The sequence below is a fragment of the Oenanthe melanoleuca genome, chromosome 10, assembly GCF_029582105.1.
Source record: "Oenanthe melanoleuca isolate GR-GAL-2019-014 chromosome 10, OMel1.0, whole genome shotgun sequence".
Taxonomy (NCBI): domain Eukaryota; kingdom Metazoa; phylum Chordata; class Aves; order Passeriformes; family Muscicapidae; genus Oenanthe; species Oenanthe melanoleuca.
In genome coordinates, this window is record NC_079344.1 from 16592196 (window position 1) to 16605895 (window position 13700).

The window sequence follows — 13700 nt, forward strand, 5'->3', positions numbered from 1 at the left end:
AAAGTAGTTAAATTAAAAATGAAAGCCTAAATTAAGACCTAAACCACCACTGCTCCCCCAACCCCACATGCTGCAGGAAGCACAGACATCTGACAGAAAGTTTCTAACAGAAAAACCATATTTATGGACATTTAACATGCATCTACTGTACTTACTGTGCCCAGCTCTACAGAAAAAAAAGGTGGTTTCCACTTACACCTAAATTTCATGAAGTTTAAGCAAATTGGGCTGAGGCTTTGCCCATGCAGAGCAGCTCTCTCAGCTTTAACATACAACATGAAGGAAGAGAATAATGGTAGGCAAAGAATATATCTAAACATGAGAGCACCAAATATCTATTTAAATATAAAAATAAAATAGAGTAGTTCAGGCAAGAGTGTCCATGTTGTCATGCAGGATGAGTTTATTACATGACAGAGGAGTGAAGATGAAGAAATGGAGACCAAGTGCATCATTCTGTAAAATAACATTGACAATGACTCTGTTTGAAGTAAAAGCCCTGGGAGACAATATTTTCACAAGCTAAAGATATTTCTGTAGTCAAATGAAATCCAAATTAAGCTGAATTCCAGCTGCACCAGCCTTTTATCAGGCATATTCTTTATTAATGTCAGTGAGTAAATGGGGAAATTGCCAATAAGATGATTTTTGCCAGCTCCCAAGAGACACAGGTTTGCTTTTAATTTGACTCTTCCAACTCTGCCTAATCATTTCCCAACAGGCTCAGAACTAATCTCTGGCAGCTGGTTTGATCATGGAGGGCTCCTCAGGCGCTGCTGTTCATCCTTTCTGCATGGAATGCACCTGGTTTCCATCTCTGGGTGTGTGAGTGTGGTATCAGAGGGGAGGGCGGGTGTGGAGCCTTACTGTACTTCTCCTCCTTGCACCTCTGCAGGATCTCTAAGCTCCTCTGGTGAACTGGGTGGTGGAGAAAGCTAAAACTATCCACACTTTTCAAAACCGCACATGGCACTGCATCATCATGCCCTTGGGAAGCAAAATAAAAACAAACAAAAAAAAATGGAGAGAAGAGAAAGATTTAATAAGCAGAAATCAGGAGAGGGGAAGGAACAAGCCCAAAGGAGCTCAAGGGTCACACGTTTTGTGCTCGACACAATTTAACTGTGGTTTCCTCTGCACCATGGCATGGGAGCAATGGGCTGGACCACATCCCAGTCTTAATTATAATCCTCATCAGAGAGAGCATAAACACTTAATAATCACTCCAAGATTATTTAGGCAAAAAGAGGATTATTAGATAAATCTTTACTTTTATTAACTTTTTTTTAAAACCCTTTCTGTGTCTCTGACCGGTGTTACTGTCAAATCCCTGTCCAGATGCTCCATGAGACAACCACCTAGAACTCTCATCTTGCATCCCAGTGCTAAATTTGCTCAGATTTTGGCAATTAAAAGGAAAAAAAATAAATTATTTGCATTAAGCACCATTTCTATATTTGGTGAGGGCAAGAGAACACAGAGTCTGGAGTTCAGCAGGATAGGTTTGAGTTGGAAGAAACCATCAATGTGTGGCCAAGAGGACTTCTGATGGCCCAGCTGTGAGCACAGGGTGCAGGAGAGGTGACACCAGTGATAATGTGCCAACACACAGTGATCTCTGTCATTGCTGGCCAAGTCCAGGATGTGCCACACTCCCAGGGAGGCGTGGGGAGGTCACCGTGGAGTCACTTTGTGACAGCAAAGTGGGGAGCATTTCATAGCAACACATCAATCCATGGGAAAGGACTGATCTGAATTTTACACAGGAACACTGTCAAGGGGCACCTTCCTCACCTTACCACCAGTGAGACATCAAACACCAAGCTTTTGGTTTCTGTCACCTTTATTTGGCAACTGCAGCCTTTTTTATTGATTATTTTGAGGGCAGTGTTTTTTTTGGCCACCAACTTCAGGAATAAATCTGCAGAAGCCAGTGGGATTATTTTTAAGAAGGAATTACTCAAGGAGCAACCCTTGTTGGCCAAATCCAACTGCAGAGCCCATCGAGGACAGGCACAGCCTCAAGACCTGAACCTTCATCAGAGCAAAGATTTAAGTCCAGCAAAACCAAGTCTCTGCAGCCTAGTTTGTATGAACAACACAATTTTTTCCATTCAGTTTTTGCTAAGAATTCAAGGGTTTTGCATAATAAATGTTTATTGATGACACCTAAAGAAGTCAATCAGCCAATATTCCTAAATATTTCCAAATATTTAGGAATTCAAATAATCCAAATATTTCCTAAAAAATTTGACAGTGTTCCTTTAATCCAAGTTCACAAACAAATCCAGTTTTAACATGCAGCTCTATTGGACCATTTCACTCCTCACTGATAAACTCAGCAATAAAAAGAATTAAAAATCAAATTATTGAAGAGTTCCAGCCTTCAGCTAAGTACAGCTCGCCTGATCCTGGCATCTTTCATTCAAGGAGAGTTGGCAGCACCATAAGAAGAAGCAGAACACAAAAGTACCAAAGAAAATTCCCAGTGACACCACTTTGCTGCTCTTCACCTTCAAGGTAACGAGGACAATCACACAATCACCAAAAGCTGCACTAGGAGCACAAGAAAAGAAGAGTTCCTAAAGCTAGCAAGAAAAATGCTGATTATCCTTCCAGAAGCATCTACTTGGCATGGAGGAGACAACCAAAAGGATAATGTGGAAAGGAAGCAGAGAAAAATTTCACAGAGCTGCTTAGACATAAGCCAGGGATTTTTCCAGTAAATCCCTGTTGGGTATTGCAAGCATAAAAGCACAAGAGATCCACCTGGGGCTCAGACAAAGAGTGCAAAGGGCCTTTAATTAAAAGAAGCACATTTTGGATGTTTCCCTGCTCCCTCACTTCACCTGCCTGATGGGTGAGGAAAGGACCTCAGAAACCAAGAATGGGCAGCACATCTTAAAAAAACAAATATTAAGTGTGTGCATGTGGATGACTGTGTGAGAGAGGCTTTTCTTACTCTACCATAATTTTGTCAGTAGCTCTGCATCTGTGGGTAGGTATATGCTCAAATCAGGCTAATTAAAATGATTCTGGTTTGAAAAAAACCAAAATAAACCTCAAATATGTGCTGCCTTTTCTGTCAAGATGGGAGAATTTTAGTGATAACTCACAAATGTTTTCTGCCATAGATGCAAAGCATCAGTTTGGGGCTTTTCTGCATTATTTTGGAGAGAAAGGAGTTCCAGCATCTGGCAGTGGGTGCATCATGCCTGTCACACTGTCCTGACACGGGCTGAGCCTTCTGCCTGTGTCCACCTCTTCCACAGCCACCTGCTTTGGTGACAGGATTTTGGAGGAGGACAACAGAACAGGGGATGGGTGTAAGGTCACACCAGCAAAAACACAGTGAAAACACTGCTACTGATCTCACCTTGCTAAGTGTGACCTGGGCAAAGTCAGAATCACAGAAAGGTTTTGAGTTGGGCAGGACACCTTCCACTACAGGTTGCTCCAAGGCCTATCCAACCTGGATGGTCATGCTAAGTCATGGTAAATTCAAGACAAACCTTATCTGGCTTTCTGAGGGATTTTTTTTTTTTTTTTTGACTCAAAACCCAGAGTGTACAAAGCATGAAGCAATCTGAATATAGGATAAAGGACATGGACAGATAATGGAGCAGCACCATGGAAAGATTTAGAAATTCAGCCATCACCATGTATTAGTTGATTTTGGTATGGAAAGAGAAGGTGATGCAAGAACTGAGTCTCACAATTGTCTCAAGACCTCCTTGACTCATCCACTTTTATATATATATGTGTATGTATATATATATCTGTAATCATATCTATATATTGATTTATAGTAAGAGAGATATAAGCAAGTTACTGCTACAAACTCTGGACTGAAAAGTGGGAGTGAGGAGACGAGCAGGGCAGTGTGCAGGAGCAGAGACACAGAAAGCAAAGCAGGGCTTGAAATCAGCTCTTACTTCCTGAGATTGAATGATTTTTTTCTTATCTTCTGGATTACCTCATTTGAGTTCAGCCCGGGGTTTATGCAAGATGAAAATGCAAAGATTTTTGCAAGCCACCTCTTTGGAGTGCCTTTCTCCCAGCACCAAACATCTTTGCCATCTCCTTCTTTGGTTACTCTGCCCAAAAATGCTGCCTTGATGTGCCAGACAGACCCAGGCTCATGAGAATCAGCTCTTCTCTTACACTGCATCTGAGAGGAGTCAGAGGAAGAACCTCAAGAGCTGAAAGCTGATTTTTTTGCCTCCTGCTCTTCTTGGGATTTGCTCCCAAAAAAATTATTCTGTCTGCTTGAAGAGTTTGCATCCCTATGCTCCTTGACCCAGGCTCCCTTACTCTCCATGATGCAAGCCTCACTGATTACAAAGTAATTAATGGGGCAGCTCTGCATTTAATTTTAACCCAGCTGACATTTTCCCTGCTGAGGCTCTAATTCCATCACGGATTTCAAGCCCTCTTGTGCCCAGAAATGAATAGTAATAGCTTGTACCCATCTTTCCAAAATTGCTTTATGCAGAGAAATGGTCTAAAAGCACAGCCAGGTCTTGCCTGCCACAGCATGATGATGCACCATCACTTTCCTTTAATTTAATGCCCCTGTGATACGTGGTTCTGGATGACTGCAAAGCCATCCAAATTAATTTTGCTAGACAAGAGGCATGATCTCCTGCAGCTGAAAGAGTGAACAGTTTGAAAAATTATAGGAAGATTTATTGCCTTTTTTTGTTTCCAGATGAACTCACAGTTCAAGAATTATCAAAAAAATAATTTGTCTTTTTTGCTGGGTAATTTGTATGTCTCTGTTTGAATGACTTGGGTTTTTCTATCCATGCATCCTACAAAAAGGAAACTCTAAAATAGCAGCAAAATGAAAATATTTCCTTATGATATGCTAAAATCCAGATGAACTGTTAAATGTGACTTCTGCAAAAAAATCAACCTGTTATTTCAATGATTCAAAACTCCTAATAAGTCAGACTACTTAAAACAGGATAATAACATATTAGACCCAAACTGCTGCTGCAAACCAGGCTCCAGGAGCAGGTGATGGGCACACATACCAGTTTTCTTCTCCACATATCGTTTGCCAGCCTCCCTAAAGGCCACCACGGCCCTGAAGAAGGCTCTGAGGACAGCCCAGCGGAAAACAGCCACGGGGTCGATGCCGATCATGCCGCAGATGAAAGCGTTCCTGCTGCTCCGCAGCAGCGCCACGATGTCCGGCCGCATGTGATCCGTGTTCTTCTCTCGGAAATCCTGGCCCAGGGGAAGGAGGAGAAAACAGGAAGATAAACACCATCCACACCATACTCATGGTAGATCTTCTGAATCCTGTTTCTTTTTCTCTCCTGCTCCCATATCAGATACCTCTTCGTGACCGTCATCTCTGATGCTTATCACGTGCATTTATTGCATCAGAAACATGATGAGGAAATTGCAGCTGCAAATCCCGAGGCTGTTTCTCACACAGGCTCATCAGGCCACTGGAATTCCTTCTGCTAATAACTGGCATGAATAGAAACAGGGTCAACTTTGGAATCATTCACGTGGATTCCAGAGAGTACCTGTGGCAGTGGGATGCTGAGACTTAAGCACACATAATGGGTATTAAAAGTGGCTAATGGTAAGGAAAACACCGGGTTTTCTACACAAAACAAGCCCAGAAAGGCCACCAGACATCCAATTTTAACTTGCACTAAACTCACTGTGCATCCCAAAATTCTTCCTGAAATGCCCACGTGGAGGAGAACAGGAAAACCCTGTTCCTACCACCTTTTCATTTCCCCAAACACTTCTCTCCTGACCCTCCCATCTTCTTGGGACAAATCCTCTCCAAAACATCTCTGTGGAGCCCCTGGGGCTTTCTCTCCCAGTCCCAGATTTAGAAGAAAGCAACTGGCAGGGAAGAGCTGGGTGACAGACCTTGACTCCATACTTCACTTTGCCTGCATAGTGTTTGATGATGAAAGCTGGTTCCATCACTGCTGGGAATTCAATGTAGGAGTTCCCCTCGTGCTGACGCTTGAATTTGTCCAGCAGCGTCTGGTTTGTGGCTTGAGGAAAACTGAGTGGAGAGAATGGAAAGGAAAAAGCTGTAAACCCAACAGGAAAACTTTCCGACTTCTTTCTTGGCCACAAAAGGGAAAACAGAGACATTCTGAGCTTCCATTTCTGTGTGTGCTTCAGCAGAGCCTCTTGTTAAGAGAAAGCCAACCCTCCATCCTCAGACTTCATGGAAATCTGCAGCAGGGGATGCATTTCACAACTTTACCCAATTTGTTTTACCCCAGTACAATATCATAGGGAGAGCATCGTTGCTGGTCTCTTGTCAACGAGACAAGAAATGAGGGAAAAACCTCCAAGGCAAATGATGGGAGAAGACTGCATGCCCCTGGTCATGTGGATCTGAGGTGACTTCAGCAAAACTACCTGACTTTCCCTGCCTTTCACATGGAGGAAACTGGCATGAGCATCTGATGGGAGAACTGTTCTGCTCCAAATTTCCACACCAAAGCAGTCCCAGAAGCCATATGTTCACCCAAGATCTTCTCCCCAGACACAAGAATGCAACCAAGGATGCAAATCTGAGCTAAGTCCCTGATGTCCATGAAACCCAATGGAAATGCAGCCCCTATGGACAAGTGCTCTCACTTCACTCTGCTTCAATTTTTACCAGTAAACTGATAAGCCCACCTTGTATCTCAATAACAGCACCTACACATCCTGCTTTGACTCATGCACTTGGGTTCAGCACCTTCACATCGTCACATCCCAAGAGACAGGGAAAGAAATGAAGAGAGAAGCAAAGGAAAGCTTTTCCCTTCCCTTTAATGGAAGAAATTCTGGAAAGGAATTTTAATTATTATTTTTAAGGCTTTTTGCTCAGCTGGCTGATTCTCCACTCTGTGTGTTGCCACCTCAAAAGCAACACTAGAAACACCAATCAGGCCAGCAAGCTATTAGCACCTTTCTGGGAGGTTTTTTTTTTTTCAGAAAACTGAAGGATAAAGACATTTTAACAGAAGAAGCAAATCTCATTTCCAAAGCCAGCATTTTCCTACTCACTTGCTTTCCTCATCCAGCAGATGGAGCAGCCCTGTTGGCTTCTTGCTGATCAGGTTGATGCAGCTGGAGTTGTCTATGTAGTCGATGTTGTGCCAGCTAATTCCTTCTGCTCTATATTCCTCCTAGAAAAAACCCCATAGATGACATAATGATGATTTGGTGCAAGAAAAAATAAAAGACAATATCCAAAGGGTTTTGTGGAAACTGATACACTGTTTACCAAAACAGACATCTCTTCTGTAAATATTCCATCAACATTTGGAATTTTGTGATTCCAAAGAAAAGGATAAAGAACCTCTGGAACAACCCAAAACAAAGTGAACCACAGAGAATTTCCCAATTTCAAATGCACCAATCTTATGTAGAAATTATTTTAGGGCATCTAAATGAAAGTAGTTTAACAATCATAATTTTTATCATGTTTGAGAACTTGTGACTCACTGTCTAAACAGAGATATTGGATCATGCACCTTACTCCATATGTTGGACAAAGTCCTGCTGATCCAGCTGCCTTTTTACTTCTCTATCACAGGACATCTTGATGGCAGAATTGAAGATAGAAAGGAAACAGGTTTCAAAATCCTAATAGGATGCATCTTTCTAATAATAATCAGATTATTATTGCTGCATCTGCCTTTATTTTTAATGTGAGCAAACAACTTTAAAAAAATATTTTCATCCTCATCCAAAATTAACATGAACTCCACAGATATTCTTAGAAGCAAAAAGCCTAAAGAGCTTTGAGACATTTCACAAGGAAATTTTTGCTCAAACAACCCCTAAAAGGTCTTGAATTCAATAATGGAGATGTATAATCAACAACAATACAGACAAATACAGATGTATGCTGCCTTAGAAGGAGCTTTTAACATCCCTAAAGCCTTTGGGATTCAAAATATATAACATCCCATTGGGAAAAAAAAAAAAATCCTGAAAATAAGGAATAGCTCTGCATTATGAATTTTGATTTTAATCTTTTACCTTTAGTTCTTGCCGAGCAACCAGAACACAGCAGGACCTCACAACAACATTCTCAAGTCCCTGCTGAACTGTAGGCAATCATGGCACTTTCAGAGTAAGCCAGGACAAAGTTTCCATCCAGGCTGTGTATTTTGGAGCAGGCATCAGCTGCTCCCAAGGGATTTCCCAGAAAGTCACTGGGAGTCAGCACCATCCATCAACTGCCCGCTTCCACCAGCCCCTTAATGGATTGCAGGGTCCATTAAGCCCAGCTTTGCCAGCTCAAGGCTGGTCAGGAGCATGCAGAGAGCAATAAAACCTTGGTGTGATGAGCCAAGAGCAGCATTATTTCAGTGGTGACAGGCTGATGTTATATATTTATTATCATCATTCTTTGTTGAAATACTTGTTAGGGGGCTTATCATTTTTTGCCCCCCAAAACCCCATAAATCATGTAGACTTTTATGTATCCACACATCTAAGCTCAGAAACCATCACTTTGCTTGAAATATCCATAATTCCACATGGGACATCCAGCAGCTGCACAGCAAATGTGCTGTGAAACTCCTCTGGCCACATAAAAAACTTAATACTGCTGCTGAGATCAGTGCAAAAGCACTAATCAGCAATGCCAGATACAGAGTTTTTAAAAATAGTCTAGTAAATGACCAATAAAGACCAGAGTTCAAGGTCTCTATTTCTCATTTTCAGCTGTTCCACAGACCTGATGGTCAGTGATCAAGTCCTTCCTGGCCTAGTTTTGTTCAGCTGCAGGATTTTGGCTAATTCTCCCTCCTCTGCTCCTTTTTTCTCTGGGCTGGGTCAGAAACACTCCCAGGCTCTGGGGTTCTTCCCTCCCTTCCATCCCCAACACAACCTGTTCCCACTCTGGCCAAATGAGAAGAGGGATTCAAGCCCTCAACAAACAACCTTTTCCACAATAATTCACAGCTTTGCTCCCAATTCAAGACAGGCAGCAGGAACTATTCCAGAGCAACTGCTCCAAAGCTTAAATAGAAATAAATCCCCCTTACTCCTTTTTTCCTAGCATTTTCCCAGTTCCTTGTTTGGTTGCCTTCAGGATCTCAGATGAAGAGATACAACTATGACTTTGGGATGGCTCGATGTCATTTCTGGGGCATTTGCTGGTCTGCAAAACACCCTGCAGATTGTCCACAGAAAGACAGAAGCTATAGCATAAAATCACTGCTGCCTATTCAATTGCAGTTGTTAATATTCTATATGATTCCTATATTTGTCTTCTAAAGACCATCTTCCTGCAGAATTCAGAAGATATCCTTAAAAGCCACCTCCAAAATATTCCTTTATCTCTAATTATGACAACAAAGCCTCTGCCATCCTTTGATGGACACAGGGTTCTGGGTCACTGGAATATTAGGGAATTCCACTCAAACAATATGAGGTTTTCATTTAGACAAAAACAACCTAAAACACTTTCAGTCCATTCAAACAAAAACTCCTCAAGCCAGAGGTTGATTAAAAATCAACTTAAATTTATACCTTGATTTAAAACTAAGTTATGTTTAGGGGCACATTCAAATGTCCTGTTCCTGGAAGATAATCTCTACATTAAGAACCAAATTTTGACATTACCACTATCTGCAAAAGATTCTACTGCAGTGAAGCCCACAGAGCCCCAGTTTTGGCATCCTTCCTTGCAATAAAAACATGAGGATTTACTCCTCCCATCCCTGGGTACCTGAAACCTGGTCTGCTGGAAAGAGGAGCAATGTGAGTTCACTGGGGAGAAGAGCACTGAGCTCCCAGACTCAGCAAAATAAATGGAGCAAAGAACTGAAAAAAGACATTAGGGGTTTTTTTAGAGTCCAGTAGCTCCATATTTTCATTTAATTATTGGGTAAGGTGCTACAGATTGTTCTCCAGGTGACCTCTATGGACTCCATGAGGAGATTCCTGCTTCCCAAGTGGGAATTCAGAGACACATTGGCAGTTTGGCAGCGTGGGCTGACTGAAGGGATCTGAATAAAACACAGTTCATGATGTTCAAATATATTAAAAGAAGATATTAAATGGGGATGCAGACTTTGAAATGCACATGGAATATGAGAGTAAATCTTTACTCTCATGCAGTGTCAGCAGAGGCAAAGTAGCATGCAAATTTTGGGTACTAAACGAACAAAATGGGACAGAATATCCAATGTATTTAAGTAGGAAAATTACTAGAAAAACTCTAGGAAAGAGGGAGCTGTTAAAACTCTGTTAAGGAGGAACTCTGCCTGCCTACACTGACCTAGAGCATGAACTGCCCTAGAGCTGCCCATGGCACAGAATAATGAATTTAAAATTAAAACACACATGCTGAGCATCAGGAAAACCTTCCCAACTGAGCTGCAAGGCCTGATGGAAACCCTCCTGCTAGGAACAGAAATATCCTGTAATTTTATAGTTGGAGTTGTTGAGAACCAAGTCCTGTTATCTCTACAGGAGTGTTGGACCAGTTCTGTTATCAGGACTTTCAGTGCTAAACCAAACCAAACCACTCTAATCCAGGGCAGAATTAAAGATTTCTTTATCCTGAGTGGGAGAAAACACCCACAAGTCCAACAGATTTTGAAGCTGCTGGAAAATGTCTTTACACCTCCACATATGATCATCAATTACTCTGTATTCAGCCACAGTCATCAGTAAATAAACCTAAATACTAAAAAGCACAGTTAGGGGAGAAAAAGTTAAACAGTATTGTTAAACTCACACTTATCTAGATACACTTATCTAGTTATGGTATCTGTGATAAATATGATATCTTAATAAGATATCAAAACTCTCTTTGGAGTATCATGGTTCCTGGGTGCTGTTGCTCCCCAAAATCATGTGGTAAAATTCAGAGGTGGGGAGGGAGGGACCACAGGCTTGAAAAACTTCAGAGAAGAGAAAATGCAGAGATTAAATGAAACAGGAGGCATTATTAAAATACAAAATAAAAACCATAATAAATTCCCCATCTGTTGAAAAGCACAAAACTCAGGGTTTAGGAAATTCAGATCAAAAGATGGTAAAAAGTCCCATCTAAAGATAAAGGTTTTACCATGATGTGTGAAATTTGTTGCCCTATCATGGGATATCAAAAATACAAATTTTCCCATGATTTAAAGAGGTCTGGAGGGCTTTGGGCACCCATCCACACATCCTGCAAGCCAAAAGCCCTGAAAATCCCTCAGTGTTTCAGCTCCCTGGAGGCAGATGTCTTATCCCACAGGGATATTGCCATTAGTCACACTGGGAATTGAAAAACAGCCCCAAAAATAAGAATCACAAACCCCCAAGAGCAGCAGAAACATCCACCAACTCATTCACCTCCTCCCAGGCAGAGCTAGAGCAGATCCAGGAGTTTATCTACTCCAGCCTTTCCCTAGTGAGGCACAGGAAAACCTTGTTTACACAATGAAAATTCCCAGATTAAAGTGAGAAATCAACTGAAAAATCCCTTTTCCCAATGTAACTCCACGTGGGAACATTTCCCATTGCACTCCTGCACTCTCATAAAAACTCAAGTAATCCAGAGCCACACGACCAACAACCAGCTACTTTTGGATGTGTAAATGTATATATTTGGCATAAAAATTCCCAACTAAGCAGAAGGGTGTGAAATTCTTCTCTTCTTGCCTTGAACACCATCTGCTTCAGCTTCAGGCTTCTTCACAAAGTGAGAAACTAGGAATTAACCCCCCTTCCACATCTCTCTCAATTCCTAGCTGAACTCCCCAGTTTAAAGTGATCCCCAAATATTTTTGTATCGTATGTTAAAAAGGGTCACTGTTATATGAAAAACTGAAGGAGCTAAACCTCAAAAAAGCTCTTTTCTGGTCATATATGGACACATTTACATCCTAAAATCCATCCTGAGGAGCTTGGGGAGATTTGTCCACAGCTGGAAATGGTAACAAGGTGTGAGAAAATCTTTCCCCTAAGGATTCATCCGTCCAGACATGAACCCATCCCATGGAGGATTAATTGCTTTTTCAGCAAATGGGCACTGTGAGCCAGGCCCAGCAGAATTATCCCAGCATAAACTGATGATTAAAATGAGTTTGATATGATAAATCCATGGGATGTAGAAAGTTCCCAAATGAGTGAGAGCAGTGTCTGGTCCTTAGTGTGCTTGTGCTGCAGACGGGGTGGATGCCTCGAGTTCCCGACATCCCTCCAGGAAAAGATGTTGAGGCTGATGGTTTCATTTAGGAATGAGGATTTTTATGTTTGTTCTCAATTTCAGTAGAAAAGAAATTTATAGACACAGACATAAATAAAAATATATACCACATATATTTTTTTACCATGTGCACACAGACACAACAAATATAAATACTTAACCATGTTCTCTATGAATACATGGTCTATAAACAGGTTTTTAAGGCCTCAAATCAGCTCCCTGAACTTCAGTGGCAACAGAGTTTCAATCATAAATTATATTTTGCTCTGGAAATGGGCAGAATTGGGCTTGCATGGTTCAGCAGCACACACATTTCCATGATCCCATGGGCTCCCTCTGCTCCATCTTCTTCCCAAGCTGCCCTTACACAGCCAGGAGAAGCATGAGCTTAACATTGTTATGTGATCTGCTGGTGGATCAATTCCTTTAATTTCTTGTGAGCAAAATTAAAGAGGAAAAGAAATATCTGTATCTGCATCTGTCAGCACTTTGAAAGATAGATCAGAGTTAGAAAATATGAAGGAACCTCCACAGTGGTCATGGTAAGCACCAGACTGGTCTTTGAGGCTGAACATCTTCCCCTTCCAGTCCCACTCCACACTTGTGTCAACTAACACTCCCAATTCCAGTCCTGCCACAATAAGACAATTTTTACATTGGTTGAAGTATTTTAGATGCTTTTAAAGATTTCTTGCTCATCATCTTGCTTAAGAGGAGAGGTCACATTGCACAGCTCTGTCCTATGAAAATCCACCAACAGAAACACAGAATGGATGGCTTGGAAGAGACCTTAAAGATCTTTTGTTTCCAAGACCTTATGGACGCTTTCCACTAGCCCAGGCTGCTCCAAGCCCTGTCCTTGAACACTTCCAGGGATGGGGCAGCCACAGCTGCTCTGGGCAGCCTCTGCTAGGGCCTCACCATCCCTGCAGGGAAGAGTTTCTGTCCAAAATCCCATCTAACCCTGCCCTCTGGCAGTGGGAATCCACTCCCCCTTGTCCTGGCACTCCAAACCCTTTTTGTACCATTAATAAATAAAATTTTTTATCCCTGGTACAGTCGGCGCATTTATTCATCCAATCAACCACAACCAGCAGAAAACATCATCTACCTGGAAAAAGGAAGGAACCTGCTCAAGAGATCATGGTGACCTGGGAGAGGGATAAGGGCACTTGGAACAAGGATTGTGACTTGGAGAGTGACAGCAAGGAGCACAGGATGAGGGATGGACTTGCCAGCTGCAGTACTTCTCCACACCAGGATTAAATTAAAAATTAGGAAATTACATATGAAGAGAGTTGGAACTGGATGATCTTTCAGATCCTTTCCAATTCAATCTACTCTATGATATCAGAGGATATATAAATATAACAGATTAGGATATATCCTACTACATGTTATACATTTTATATTATATTTATGTATTTACTGTTCATCATCTAGAGAAACCCAGAAACAAGAGGGTGGCAAATGAAGCCCCTCAGCCCCAGTCCCAGCCATGACA

General features: G+C 41.7%; 1 protein-coding gene across 8 annotated transcripts in view; it reads right to left on the reverse strand.

Annotated features, from left to right (window-relative positions):
* The window catches only part of MYO9A (myosin IXA), a 164929-nt gene that overhangs the window by 41443 nt on the left and 109786 nt on the right, over positions 1–13700 (reverse strand). For all 8 annotated transcript variants that reach the window (XM_056499559.1, XM_056499556.1, XM_056499561.1 and 5 more), the window contains 4 exons: positions 7045–7166; positions 5902–6043; positions 5040–5235; positions 868–987 (listed from right to left, as the gene is read on the reverse strand). In XM_056499559.1, coding sequence (XP_056355534.1) covers positions 868–987; positions 5040–5235; positions 5902–6043; positions 7045–7166 — 580 coding nt within the window. The remainder of the gene's footprint in view (positions 1–867; positions 988–5039; positions 5236–5901; positions 6044–7044; positions 7167–13700) is intronic.